Source organism: Oryzias latipes, chromosome 5, assembly GCF_053564925.1.
Source record: "Oryzias latipes strain Hd-rR chromosome 5, Olatipes_Hd-rR_3.1".
Lineage (NCBI taxonomy): Eukaryota > Metazoa > Chordata > Actinopteri > Beloniformes > Adrianichthyidae > Oryzias > Oryzias latipes.
This window is the reverse complement of record NC_136241.1, coordinates 11,882,247-11,893,887: the sequence shown is the minus strand read 5'-3', so window position 1 is coordinate 11,893,887 and position 11,641 is coordinate 11,882,247. Positions and strand designations below refer to the sequence as shown.

General features: G+C 42.0%; 2 protein-coding genes across 2 annotated transcripts; both read right to left on the bottom strand.

The window, feature by feature from the left end:
- Positions 1–239: 239 nt before the first annotated feature.
- Positions 240–5,070, bottom strand: LOC105357885 (uncharacterized). The gene is made up of 2 exons (XM_023954885.2): positions 786–5,070; positions 240–455 (listed from the first exon to the last, which is right to left on the bottom strand). Exon 1 carries the CDS (start codon positions 4,878–4,880, stop codon positions 1,137–1,139), a length of 3,744 nt encoding a protein of 1,247 aa, XP_023810653.1. The 5' UTR covers positions 4,881–5,070; the 3' UTR covers positions 240–455; positions 786–1,136.
- Positions 5,069–8,220, bottom strand: LOC110014190 (uncharacterized). Its single transcript, XM_023954886.2, has 2 exons — positions 7,921–8,220; positions 5,069–7,590 (listed from the first exon to the last, which is right to left on the bottom strand). Exon 2 carries the CDS (start codon positions 7,139–7,141, stop codon positions 5,069–5,071), a length of 2,073 nt encoding a protein of 690 aa, XP_023810654.1. The 5' UTR covers positions 7,142–7,590; positions 7,921–8,220.
- Between the last annotated feature and the right edge of the window lie 3,421 nt (positions 8,221–11,641).

Below are 11,641 nucleotides of genomic sequence, written 5' to 3'. Positions count from 1 at the left end.
GTGGTTTTTGTCATTTAAAACATCCCCTTGGTCATTAAACTTTGACAACAAATTGAAAGTAAAATGAGATTTTTCTGTGATTTTACTTTAGGAAAATGTGTCTTAAACATAAAACTAATATGCGATTGAATTTCAAAATATTCAGCAAAAACTCATTACTTCTGTAAGTCTTTAACAAATGGTGAGATACGCAACATCAACAATAGGTCACTCCTGTTGTATCATAATATAATATATATATATATGTATATGTGTGTATGTCCATATATGTCAAGTGTATTTGTAAACTGCGTGCTCCCACACTTGCAAAGGGACAGGACTGGACCAAGGATTTCACTCTTTCCAAGTCTTTTATTAGCAACAGTAGTTGGCAGTAGGTGGTAGTAGTTGGAAGTTATTGAACATTGTTGAAAATAGGAAGTAGGAAGTAGGTAGAGTGGGGATAGGTGAAAAACCTTTAAACAATCAAAACAAAACCTTTAATCAATAAACTGCTCAGCATATTTAAATCAAACATAAGGTAAACCAGGTAAGTAAATTAAGATGAAATCTAAACCAACAATTTGTAACCAAGAAAATTAAACCAACAACTCAGTTTAAATTGTAGGAAACTTAAATACAATTTATCTTAACTTAAGTAGATTATTTTACCAATAATTATCTTTTTCCAGTTTAACAAATATATATAATTTCAAAACAAACATTTGTAGGACATTTTACAACATTATTTTTTCTTTTAATCCAATACAACAATGTGACATATTAAAGTCCAGCATTGAGCTTACCAGTAGCCCTTTATAGTCCAAGCCCCACTCACGCAGTGGTTTGAGTTTAGCATCCAAGTTCGTGGAAACTGCCGTCATCCAGCTCAGTTCTTACACAAGCAGTGGTGAAATGCCGTTTTAAGCGTTCCCAGCTTCCGCGCTGATTGCGTTCATTCAGTTCAGCTGGTAACGGCGCGCGTGTATTGTCCTCCGTGCTGAGCGCACGCAGGCTGCTGCGCGCTCATGTGTGAGGTGCTGCGCGTTCATGTGAGGCACTGCGCACTCCAGGTCACAGCGAGGCAACCACCTCCGCTGATCAGCGTGACACCTCCCACTCGATCTTGTGGCACTGTCCTGAAAGATCGTACTTCCTCAGGCGAGCTGGTCTCTATGAACTTGCTCCTCCACTGGCAAGAGGACAACGAGGCGTCGGACGTCTCGATGCAGGATGGTACTCTGACAGCTCTTTGAGGATTCAGAATCTCCAGCGACAGGAACTGGCTTTGGAGACCTCACCACACTGAAAGCACCATAACTTGGGGAGACCTTTACATAGATATCTCGAACAACACCTCTCTTGTCAGTACTCACACCAACCACTCTTGCAAGCTTGAACTGACCTCGTAATGCGTTCTGGTCACAGAGCCAAACGACATCTCCAACGGCAACGTTCCTTTCAGCAGTATGCCACTTACTGCGAATGAATAGATTGGGACCGGCCAGTTGGCTCCAGGACTTCCAGAAGTAGTTGACTTGGCTTTGAATTTCCTTTAGTCTCTTCAGAGGGTAGGTGGTGTAATCAAATGACTTGAAGTCTCCACTCGTTGAGGCTCTACCAAGCAGCAAGGTGTTTGGACTGATGGACTCTATGCGTTCCTCTTGACTCTGGATTTTGGCATCAATGGGTCTTTCGTTGGCTAGGTTGGAATCTAGCTGAAGTGTTGTTAGGAACTCGCTGAAAGTAAGGCCTTCTACCTTGCGAAGACTCAACAGAGCTCTTTTGGTGACTCTAACAGCAGCTTCAGCAGCCCCGTTTCTGTGAGGTGAATCAGCAGGGTGGATCTTCCATGTCCAGTGGGTTCCATTTCTGGTGGCATATTCTTCTAGTGATGCTTCGTTTTGCTCTCTCAGGAAACTATACATGTCCTTTAGTATAGGTTTTGCTCCTATAAAGTTTGTGCCTGAGTCAGACCAGATTTTTCGGGGGTGGCCTCGGACGGCAGTGAACCTCTGGTAGGCAAGCAAGAAGCTCTCTGTTGATAGCGTATTTGCTAGTTCAACGTGGATGGCTCGACTGGACATACAGCAGAAAACGACGCCCCATACTTTCATGGTCACTCGCCTCTTTATATCATCCTTTACATGGTATGGTCCAAACAGGTCAACGGATGTAAACTGAAATGGTGCAGCAGGACTTGATCTTTCCTCAGGTAAGTCCCCCATGATTTGCCGACAGGTTCTCGCTTTGGCCTTTTTGCAGAGGATGCACTTGATTACGACCTTTTGGGCGAGAATTCTTCCCTTGATGACCCATGCCTTCCTCCTCATTCTCAGTAGGGTTCCAGCCACTCCTTCATGCCCCTCTCCATGAGCTTCTCTGGCTAAGAGGGTAGAGATCCAGGCTTGGAATGGTAGAAGGGGAACAGCTTTTACATCCTCTTTGAAAGTCTGGATTCTGCCACCACACACTAAAAGTCCAGTTGACTGGTCTCTGTAGACAACGAGCCTGTCTGTTGTGGTACTTTGAAAGTTCACGCCCTGTTGTGCCGCCAGGCAAAGGTCTCTGAATGCATCTTCTCTTTCAAAGACTGTGATGACACCCGATGACTGTACTGCCTCCCACTTTTCTTTGTCTTTGGTCTTGACATGTAAAAACTTTTTTGCTGCTCTCCAGATGAATGCAATGGTCTTGACCAGTTTCCTCAGATCACTGAAGCGCCTTTCGTCTACCAGCTCTTTGATTGTTGTTCCTGCAGGTGGTCTTCTGGAGTCTTTGACTAGATTATGGTCTTTCAGGTGAGTCTTGGTAACTATTGCTGTAAAAGTCTTTTTCTGGATTTTAGCGACATTGTCTCTGGCTTGTGCAGCAACGTCTCTGGCGGATTTCTTCGGCCACTCATCTGTAGGGAGTTTAAGAAACTTTGGACCCGACTGCCACTCCGAGTCCTCAGTCAAAAGTTCAGGACTGGCCCCTCTGGTGATGATGTCCGCGATATTTGTTTGTCCTGGAATCCACCACCAGTCGTCAACGTTCGTGCTGCTCTGGATCTCACCTACTCGATTCGCGAAGGTCTGGTAACCATAACTCTCACGCTGAATGGCGCCCAGGACTGTCTGACTGTCAAGATGAAACCACTCCTTGACGTCAATTCTGCAGTGTCTCTGGAAATAGTTCTTCAGTCGAGCTGCAAAGACTGCTCCACATATCTCTGCTTTAACAGGATCACCTTTGTGGTCAAGAGGAGTCAGCTTGGCTTTAGACTCGACCAGTCTCACGACGACACCATCGCTGCAGCTCCAACGAAGGTACATCACAGCACCATATGCGTGTTCGCTGCCATCTGAAAAGGTAATGCCAATTGGTTGTGCGCAAGGATCTAATGGAGTCAGGGAGCGAGTGAATCGAAGTTGGCTCAGGACAGCATATTCTTCGAGCAGTTGTATGGCGTCTTCTCTGAGTTCTTTGGATAAGGCAGCATCCCAGGTGTCTTCTTCTAAAGAGTACTTTGCTTTTGCTTCCTGAAAGGCTCTCCTGACAAGAATGGCCCCTTTTTGTTTTGCAGGAGTCACAAGTCCAAGGGGGTCATATAGTCCAGAGACTTGGCTCAGCAGTTGTCTTCTTGTCAGCGGATCTGGAGTTTGGGTTCTTACTTCTTCCTTAAGCAGGTCTTGGCCGAGGCGCATCTTTTTCTTCTTTTTAGAGAAGTTTACTGCAGCCATAACATGGAGTTTGTCGTCGTCTATTGTGTAGCCTAGGCCAAGGGCTTTGTTGTCATCTTCGGTGAGCTGGTTTGGCAGGATCATAACCTCTGGGTGCTCTGTCTTCTCATCTCTGGGCTTCCTCCCACTTTGACCTGAATAGACCCAAGGCTTCATGTAGAACCCGCCTGCTCTCAGGATGCGTTCGATGTTAGACGTGAGGAGGTTTAGATGGTCAAGGTTGTTGTGAGAAGTTAAGATGTCATCCACATATGCATCTTCTTCAAGTACACGTCTTTCCTCTTTTAGGTGACTGAATGGAGGTAGGTTGGCAGTCTCTCGCATGGCAACCTGGGCGATGCAACCGGCAGGTTTATCTCCGATGTTTACCCTGGTGATAGCATAGTCTTCTATCTCAGACTCTTCCGTGTCACGCCAGAGAAATCGATGCAGATGGACCTCTCTCTCCTCCAACCAGACAGAGTTGTACATTTTACGGATGTCACCAAGCGCAGCAAAGACCCCAGCACGAAACCTCAGCAGGACGGCTCTTGTTGGATTCAGGACATCTGGACCTTTGATCAGCATGTCGTTCAGGCTGAGACCTCTGTACTTCTGACTACTGTTCCACACCAATCTCACTGGGGTGGAGACAGAGTGTGGGTTTGGTGCAATTAAGTGGCTGACATACCACACTGGCCCAGTCCAGCTCTGTAGAAGGTTTTTGGACAGCTTCACTGCAGCTTTACGAACGATCATTTCGTGAACTTGTGAGGTGTAGGCTGTCTTCCACTCAGGTTCTTTCGACAGTTGTTTTTCTGTCCTGAGGAAAGTTGCTTCTACTGCTCTTCTGTTGTTGGGCAGAGATTCCAGCTCTGCGGTCCACGGATACTTTGCGTGCCAGTGTGGTTCAGGGCTGTGTTCATCTCCGGTCACATAAGTCAGGCCATTTCTTATGATCTCCATTTCTCTCTCTTCAGCGAGTGTCATTTCTTTTCCTCCAGGCTGGCAGTTCCCGCAGCGGCAACCTCCACATTTTGGCTCACAGGCGGCTCCAATACTCTCCCATTTCCACCATTTTAGGAACTCTTTGCTGCTGGTGGCTGTATTGGATTGGACCTCAGGTTGGTTAGTGTACTGACGGGAAACTGACTCTTTAGAAGTAAGTTCATTGTACTTAACAGCCGCAGTTCTCATGGATCTTGCAAAGTGAGTCTTTGACGTATGAGCTGTTACAGTAACTTCCTCAAAGAGGTTCGGGTGCGTGCCTCCGACCGTCTTGCCTAGTGGGCCATCCCAGAGCACCAGATCACCGATTGAGCGAACTTTCTGAGGTACGAGCTGACCTTCTTTGTGGCTAATCAGTAGCTGGATCTCTTTGGGTCTCACGAGGTCTTTGAAGGCAACATCTGGGAAGATCCTCTGTAGCTTGTTGCTGAAACATGTCTATGAACTTCTGCAATTTCATCAAGTCCATAGCAGATGAGTTGATGTGACTTGAGAGTCCCTCTTGGAGTGCTCACACGTATTTTGAGGAGGTAACGCTTTGTTGCAACGGACACCTTCATTCCTCCAACGCCATGGACCACTAATGTGACGTTCTCACCCTGAAGGTTCAGCTTGCTTGCAGCTTGATGCGTTATATAATTTGTGTCAGAAGCCAGATCAATGAGAGTCCCAACTCTCTGTCCATCGTTGGCAGTGACATTGAGGAGCATCAAGATGACTGGATACTCGTGTAAGCCATGCTCCTCCAGAAGGCCCCTCTCAGCTGCAGCAGAGTTGTATGCACGAGACATGACGTTGCAGAAAGCGTCTCGACACTGCTGGGCCAGCTCAGGTGAAAGTTTGGAGAAGAATGCTTCTTGGACCTCAGTGAATTTCTTTCCTTCTGCTCTCACTGGCGTGGACTTTGATGACCTCTGGGAATAGTCTCTGGATAATGGACACAGAAGATAGTGGTGTTGGTCTTTGCACTCTGGGTTGCCACACAGGTAAGTGGATTTTCTGCAGGGTTCACCATTATGAACTTCAAGGCATCTCCTGCAGGCGCCAAGCTGCTGCACTGTGTCTCTTTTCTCTGAAAGCTTTGAGGTCCTAAATTTTCTGCAGACGTAAAGCTTTTTCTTGTGTCTTGTGTCTCCGCAGATTATGCAGCCTGCTTCACTAGTAGACTTTGTGGTCTTTGTTCTAGCATATTTTACTGCAACCTTTGTCTTCTCTTTGGCAGGGTCGATGTCCCTCAGTTGCTCTAATTGTTCATAAATTGCTTCTTGGGAATGCAGGAATCCAAGCAACTTATCAAAGCGATTTTGGTGGTTCACAAAATTCTTCTGGTCCGCAGCATAGGTCAACCAATCTTTCTTCAGATTTTCTGGCAGCTTGCTTTCTATGGACTTTGTGACTAGGGGGTTCTTTAAGGCCTCTGCACTGTCTAGTTGACTCAGATCGTAGAGCGCTTTTTCAACAGCTTGGATCAGCTCCACAACTCTTCTCGGGTTGTTTCCCCTGACAGGTGGAATGGCTTGTAGCTCTTCAATGATCTCTAGTGCAATGGCAGTCTGGTTCCCATACCGGTTCTCGAGGACTCTGAAGATCTCATCTGCTTTTGCGCAAGTTGACAGACGTAGATCTTTGGCCACCTTCTCTTCGAGACTATCGAGCAGTTGAAACTTCCGGACTTCTCTGGACCCGGTTGGTTCCCCTTGCTTCTGCAGAGCCTCCCATTCTCCCTTCCATCTGTAATAGTCACGTTGAATGCCGGTAAACTTTGGTAGAGCTGTGGCTTTGAGCTTTATAGCTGCTACACTGCTGTGGGCTGTAACAGGGTGACGTTCAGTGTCCTCTTTGATGCTTGCTGCTTTAATGAAGGCAGCCTTCCTTGACACCAACTTGGGCAGGCATAACTCTAGCTCTCTAAGGCGGCGATCAAAGTCTCTTTGCTCGGCAGGTGGCGCCCAGCGATTCCAGATCTGATGCTCTTTTTTGACCTTGTACACCAGCTTCTCAAGGTTGGTGAGCATAAAATCATATGCCCCCAGTGGCGTGTCTGGCTGAGTGGAAGAGACATTCTCACACTCTGCCTCTGCAACTTGAAGCGCCAGCAACAGTTCTTTTTCCCCATACGAGGCCCACAATGTCTCTCGAACCAGGAGCTTAACTTCTTTTAATCTTTGCTCACATTCTTTCTCCGTCTTTTCTATGTCGGCTCTTTGTAGATCGCTCAGCCCTGGTGCGCCCTCTGTTGCGTTGCGCTGTTCCAGATATGCGGCTTTCACGTCTTCGTTTGCCTCCATTACTCTGGAGCCCTCCATTGAAAGCACTTTGAAGTTTTCCTGTAGCTCCTCCACAGACATCTCCATGTGGGTCCTCACAATGTTATTGGTCAATCGGGAAAAAAGTCTTTTTGCTGTGGTCCGCTCCACTTTTAATTCCTCGAGTGTTTTTGACTCGGCCATGCTGCTCTTTCTTTAGCTGTTGGATGGACGGCAGGTAAGTCTCCAGGCCCCCTTTGTGGAGTCTTCTCCCTCCCTCTTGGTGGTGGGCTTTAAGTGGAGTCTTCACTGTTGCACGTGATTCACACTGTTGCACGTGATTCACACTGTTGCACGTGATTCACACTGTTGCACGTGATTCACACTGTTGCACTTGGTTTTTCACTGTCGCACGTGGTTTTTCACTGTCGCACTTGGTTTTTCACTGTCGCACTTGGTTTTTCACTGTCAAGTGTATTTGTAAACTGCGTGCTCCCACACTTGCAAAGGGACAGGACTGGACCAAGGATTTCACTCTTTCCAAGTCTTTTATTAGCAACAGTAGTTGGCAGTAGGTGGTAGTAGTTGGAAGTTATTGAACATTGTTGAAAATAGGAAGTAGGAAGTAGGTAGAGTGGGGATAGGTGAAAAACCTTTAAACAATCAAAACAAAACCTTTAATCAATAAACTGCTCAGCATATTTAAATCAAACATAAGGTAAACCAGGTAAGTAAATTAAGATGAAATCTAAACCAACAATTTGTAACCAAGAAAATTAAACCAACAACTCAGTTTAAATTGTAGGAAACTTAAATACAATTTATCTTAACTTAAGTAGATTATTTTACCAATAATTATCTTTTTCCAGTTTAACAAATATATATAATTTCAAAACAAACATTTGTAGGACATTTTACAACATTATTTTTTCTTTTAATCCAATACAACAATGTGACATATTAAAGTCCAGCATTGAGCTTACCAGTAGCCCTTTATAGTCCAAGCCCCACTCACGCAGTGGTTTGAGTTTAGCATCCAAGTTCGTGGAAACTGCCGTCATCCAGCTCAGTTCTTACACAAGCAGTGGTGAAATGCCGTTTTAAGCGTTCCCAGCTTCCGCGCTGATAGCGTTCATTCAGTTCAGCTGGTAACGGCGCGCGTGTATTGTCCTCCGTGCTGAGCGCACGCAGGCTGCTGCGCGCTCATGTGTGAGGTGCTGCGCGTTCATGTGAGGCACTGCGCACTCCAGGTCACAGCGAGGCAACCACCTCCGCTGATCAGCGTGACAATATATATTATATATATATATATATATATATATATATATATATATATATATATATATATATATATATATATATATATATATATATATATATATACATATATATATATATATATACATATATATATACATATACATATATATATATATATATATATATATATATATATATATATATATATATATATATATATGTATATATATATATATATATATATATATATATATATATATGTATATATATATATATGTATATGTGTGTATGTCCATATATATTATATATATATATATATATATATATATATATATATATGGTTTAACAATCCTACAAGTAGCAAAATGATCAGGTTTCCTATTCTTTAATTGATATTTTAATCGGATTTTTACTTGATGAGGTTCTTCAGGTTACTCTGTCTTCCAGGAGGGGGCAAATTCAGTTAAAGGATTACTGTCAAAAACTATCCTTCAAATGACTCTGTAAGCTTCACTTTCATTTATTTCCAAACTGTGAGAGAAGTGATAACTTCCTCAATGTCTGATCTCCTTCCCTTTGTGAGTCTGCTTCTGTCTGTCTCTCTTAGATAGATGTCAGTGAAAAATCTTTCAAAATAATTGGAATTTCAGTTTTCTGCAACTTTCTCATGCTTTTTCAACGGCATATCCCTTTTTTTTCGGCAGTTTGTTTTTGTTTTTGTGTTCATGTAATTTTTGCAGACAAATTAATGCAGTGAAATCAATCAAATCAATGATAAGGAATAGTATTTGTGCATTATTTTTCCTTCTCCCGAATAATGAAGTTTTTTCTTTCGGAAAAGTACTTGTGCTATGTAAGAATGGTGAATACTGTTTTGATAAAAAATGAATCTTACAAAATGAAACAGTTTTCTGTTTCATTTTGTAAGCAAACATCAAATCCCCAAAAACTGTCAGGAAGTGGTGGTGTAGGGCCCAACATGCAGGAGACCAGGCTTGATGGCAGGAACTTAATCATTTAATAAACTTGAACATGACAAAACCCATGGAGAAACAACAAGCCGACCAAGGAGATGGCAATGACAATAAAGAACTGAAAACCAGACACTTACATACACTGAGAGTATCGGTAATTAACAACGGCTGTAGATGATCATCAACATTAACCTGATGTGACTGACACGAGCTCAAAACAGAACATGATTGAACCCAAATTCAGGAGCACAATCCTCACAACAGATATTCATATTTATGGTTCAGCAGAATAGGTTTGATGTTAATCTATATTTTTGCTTTTAATTTTGGGACACTGATACAAAGACTGTGTTCATTATGGAACTCCAAACTCGTTTTCTGTCTTTCTTATCCTCGCAGTTTTTGTTAACTAATGAAAACCACAGAAAGCTATTATATAATATGAGTATTTAACATACACTCATGCCATGACTTCTGGGTCCCAATACCACAGAGGCAAAGAGCAGCTGCATTTTGCAACTGTTTACGGCAAAAAGCTTAAATATTGCGAAAAGCAGTTCCTGATCATGCCCCCCCAAAAAACCCAGTGAATCTGAAGAAATCAAGAAGTTGCCTGATTTCCTGTTAGAGAAAGTTAAGAAGTGAGCGCCATTTATAGACAGAAGGAAACATGTTGAACCAAAACCACAAGTTTGTGATGTTTTCTGTTTGGTTGTAAATCTCTTTGACATATTTTACAGAAACTTACTACAGAAACTTTTAATCACTCGGATTTATCTTTTATTGTTTTAAAAACCTTTTTGGGTTTGACACTTTTTATTATGCATACAGTATAAGTTTCGCAAGTGCAATTCAAAGAATATAATGACCATAAGTGCTTTTAGTCTCAACTTATCAGTCATCACACAGATTTCACATAAAATGAGACTGTAGAATCTGTTTCTGGCATGTTGACGCTGTCTGACTGCTAAAATTAACTCTTTTCAAAGAAGTTAGTATAACACTTTTGTCTTGATTTTCTTCCAAACCTCAGTTTCAGGTTCTTACATGCTTGGAAAGAATGTTGTGACTTGCAAATCATCTCTATCATTAACCATTACAATGTGTAATTAAGTAGATGGTGCATGTCTAAGCTTGGGGCAAAATTTGGTACAGTCTTAGTGAAAGGCAAATGCCACATTCTGGACAAAGATAAAAAAACAAAACAATCAGACATAAAGAGGTGTCTGATAGGGTATGTGCAATGGAGACAGATGTGCTTTCATTTCTGGCAATACCCGAAAACGTCCCACATTTTACAGACTTTGTTGAATTAGATTGTGTGTTCATGATCACCTGTTGAACCAGAAGGAGAGAATTAAAACTGTGACTGAATAATCTGGAAGACACTGAAGGCATGCTCACCTACATTTTTTTTCTTTGTCAATTCTGAAGTCTGTATATTGGTTTAATTCATTGAAAAAGAAAACATAACATAAACAGAACTGAGAGCTTGTCATTTAAAATTTAGTTTTTATGATATCATGTTTTAAACATGTTTTTGTTCACCTGTTTAACCTTGTTTTGAGGGGAACACCAAACACTCCTGAGACCAAGAACAAATGTATTTATTCTTTTTATAAAAAAAAAAATTAGGTGTTGGGATTTAAAATAAAGTTGCTGGAAAGCAACCATAAAAAAAATCTATCTTTATAAATTTTACAACGTATCCATTCAAATTAAAAGGACTTGACTTTTCTAGTAAATCCTGATTAATGGAATAATTTACTGAATTAAAAATATTTAGTTTACTCTACACCCTGCAATAACATGGTGACCTGTTCAGGGTGTGACCCACCTTCACCCAACAGTGGTTGGGATGGCTCCAGCAGCCTAGTGACCCCAAAAGGGAATCAGCAGGATTAGAAGATGTATGGATGATGGAAGTTTACTTTACCTCTGCAGAAAAAAATGGCTGACATTTGAATCTGTTTCATTTTACTGGCCGTAAACATTAGTTGTTCCACCAATAGGAGTAATTTTTAACAATCTCCATATTTTTTTCAATTCAAAGTGCTGTAACAGCTCAAAACCCAATGTTTGGTCTGCAGAGGTCAACGGCACACTTCTAGATCTAAACTTTCCCTTCCTTCTGTCTCATCTTCTCTCTTTGAAATTTATTCCTTCAAAATGTTACATTTGAACAAATGGTGAGATACGGTTTTTTTGAATGAATATTTAAAAGGAACTCTCCATCTGTCAGAGGAGTCATTAAAAAAAGCAAGGCAAATAATCTGAGATCCAGTACAGAAGACATAAAAAAGGGACATTATGAGGAAAAAGTCAGCTCTGAATTCTTATTGTACATTTTGCAGAAGTTTCTACACTGCATGGTATGAACTAATGTTTGTATTTGGTTTTTAATCAAATCAGCTGTTTTTGTCTTGTATGCTTTCTACTTCAAACAACAACCAACAATTAAAGAAACACT

What these genes read in the sequence shown, in the direction of transcription:
- LOC110014190 (XM_023954886.2), bottom strand. Translation starts at nt 7,141, where the DNA reads ATGGCCGAGTCAAAAACACTCGAGGAATTAAAAGTGGAGCGGACCACA.
- LOC105357885 (XM_023954885.2), bottom strand. Translation starts at nt 4,880, where the DNA reads ATGAGAACTGCGGCTGTTAAGTACAATGAACTTACTTCTAAAGAGTCA.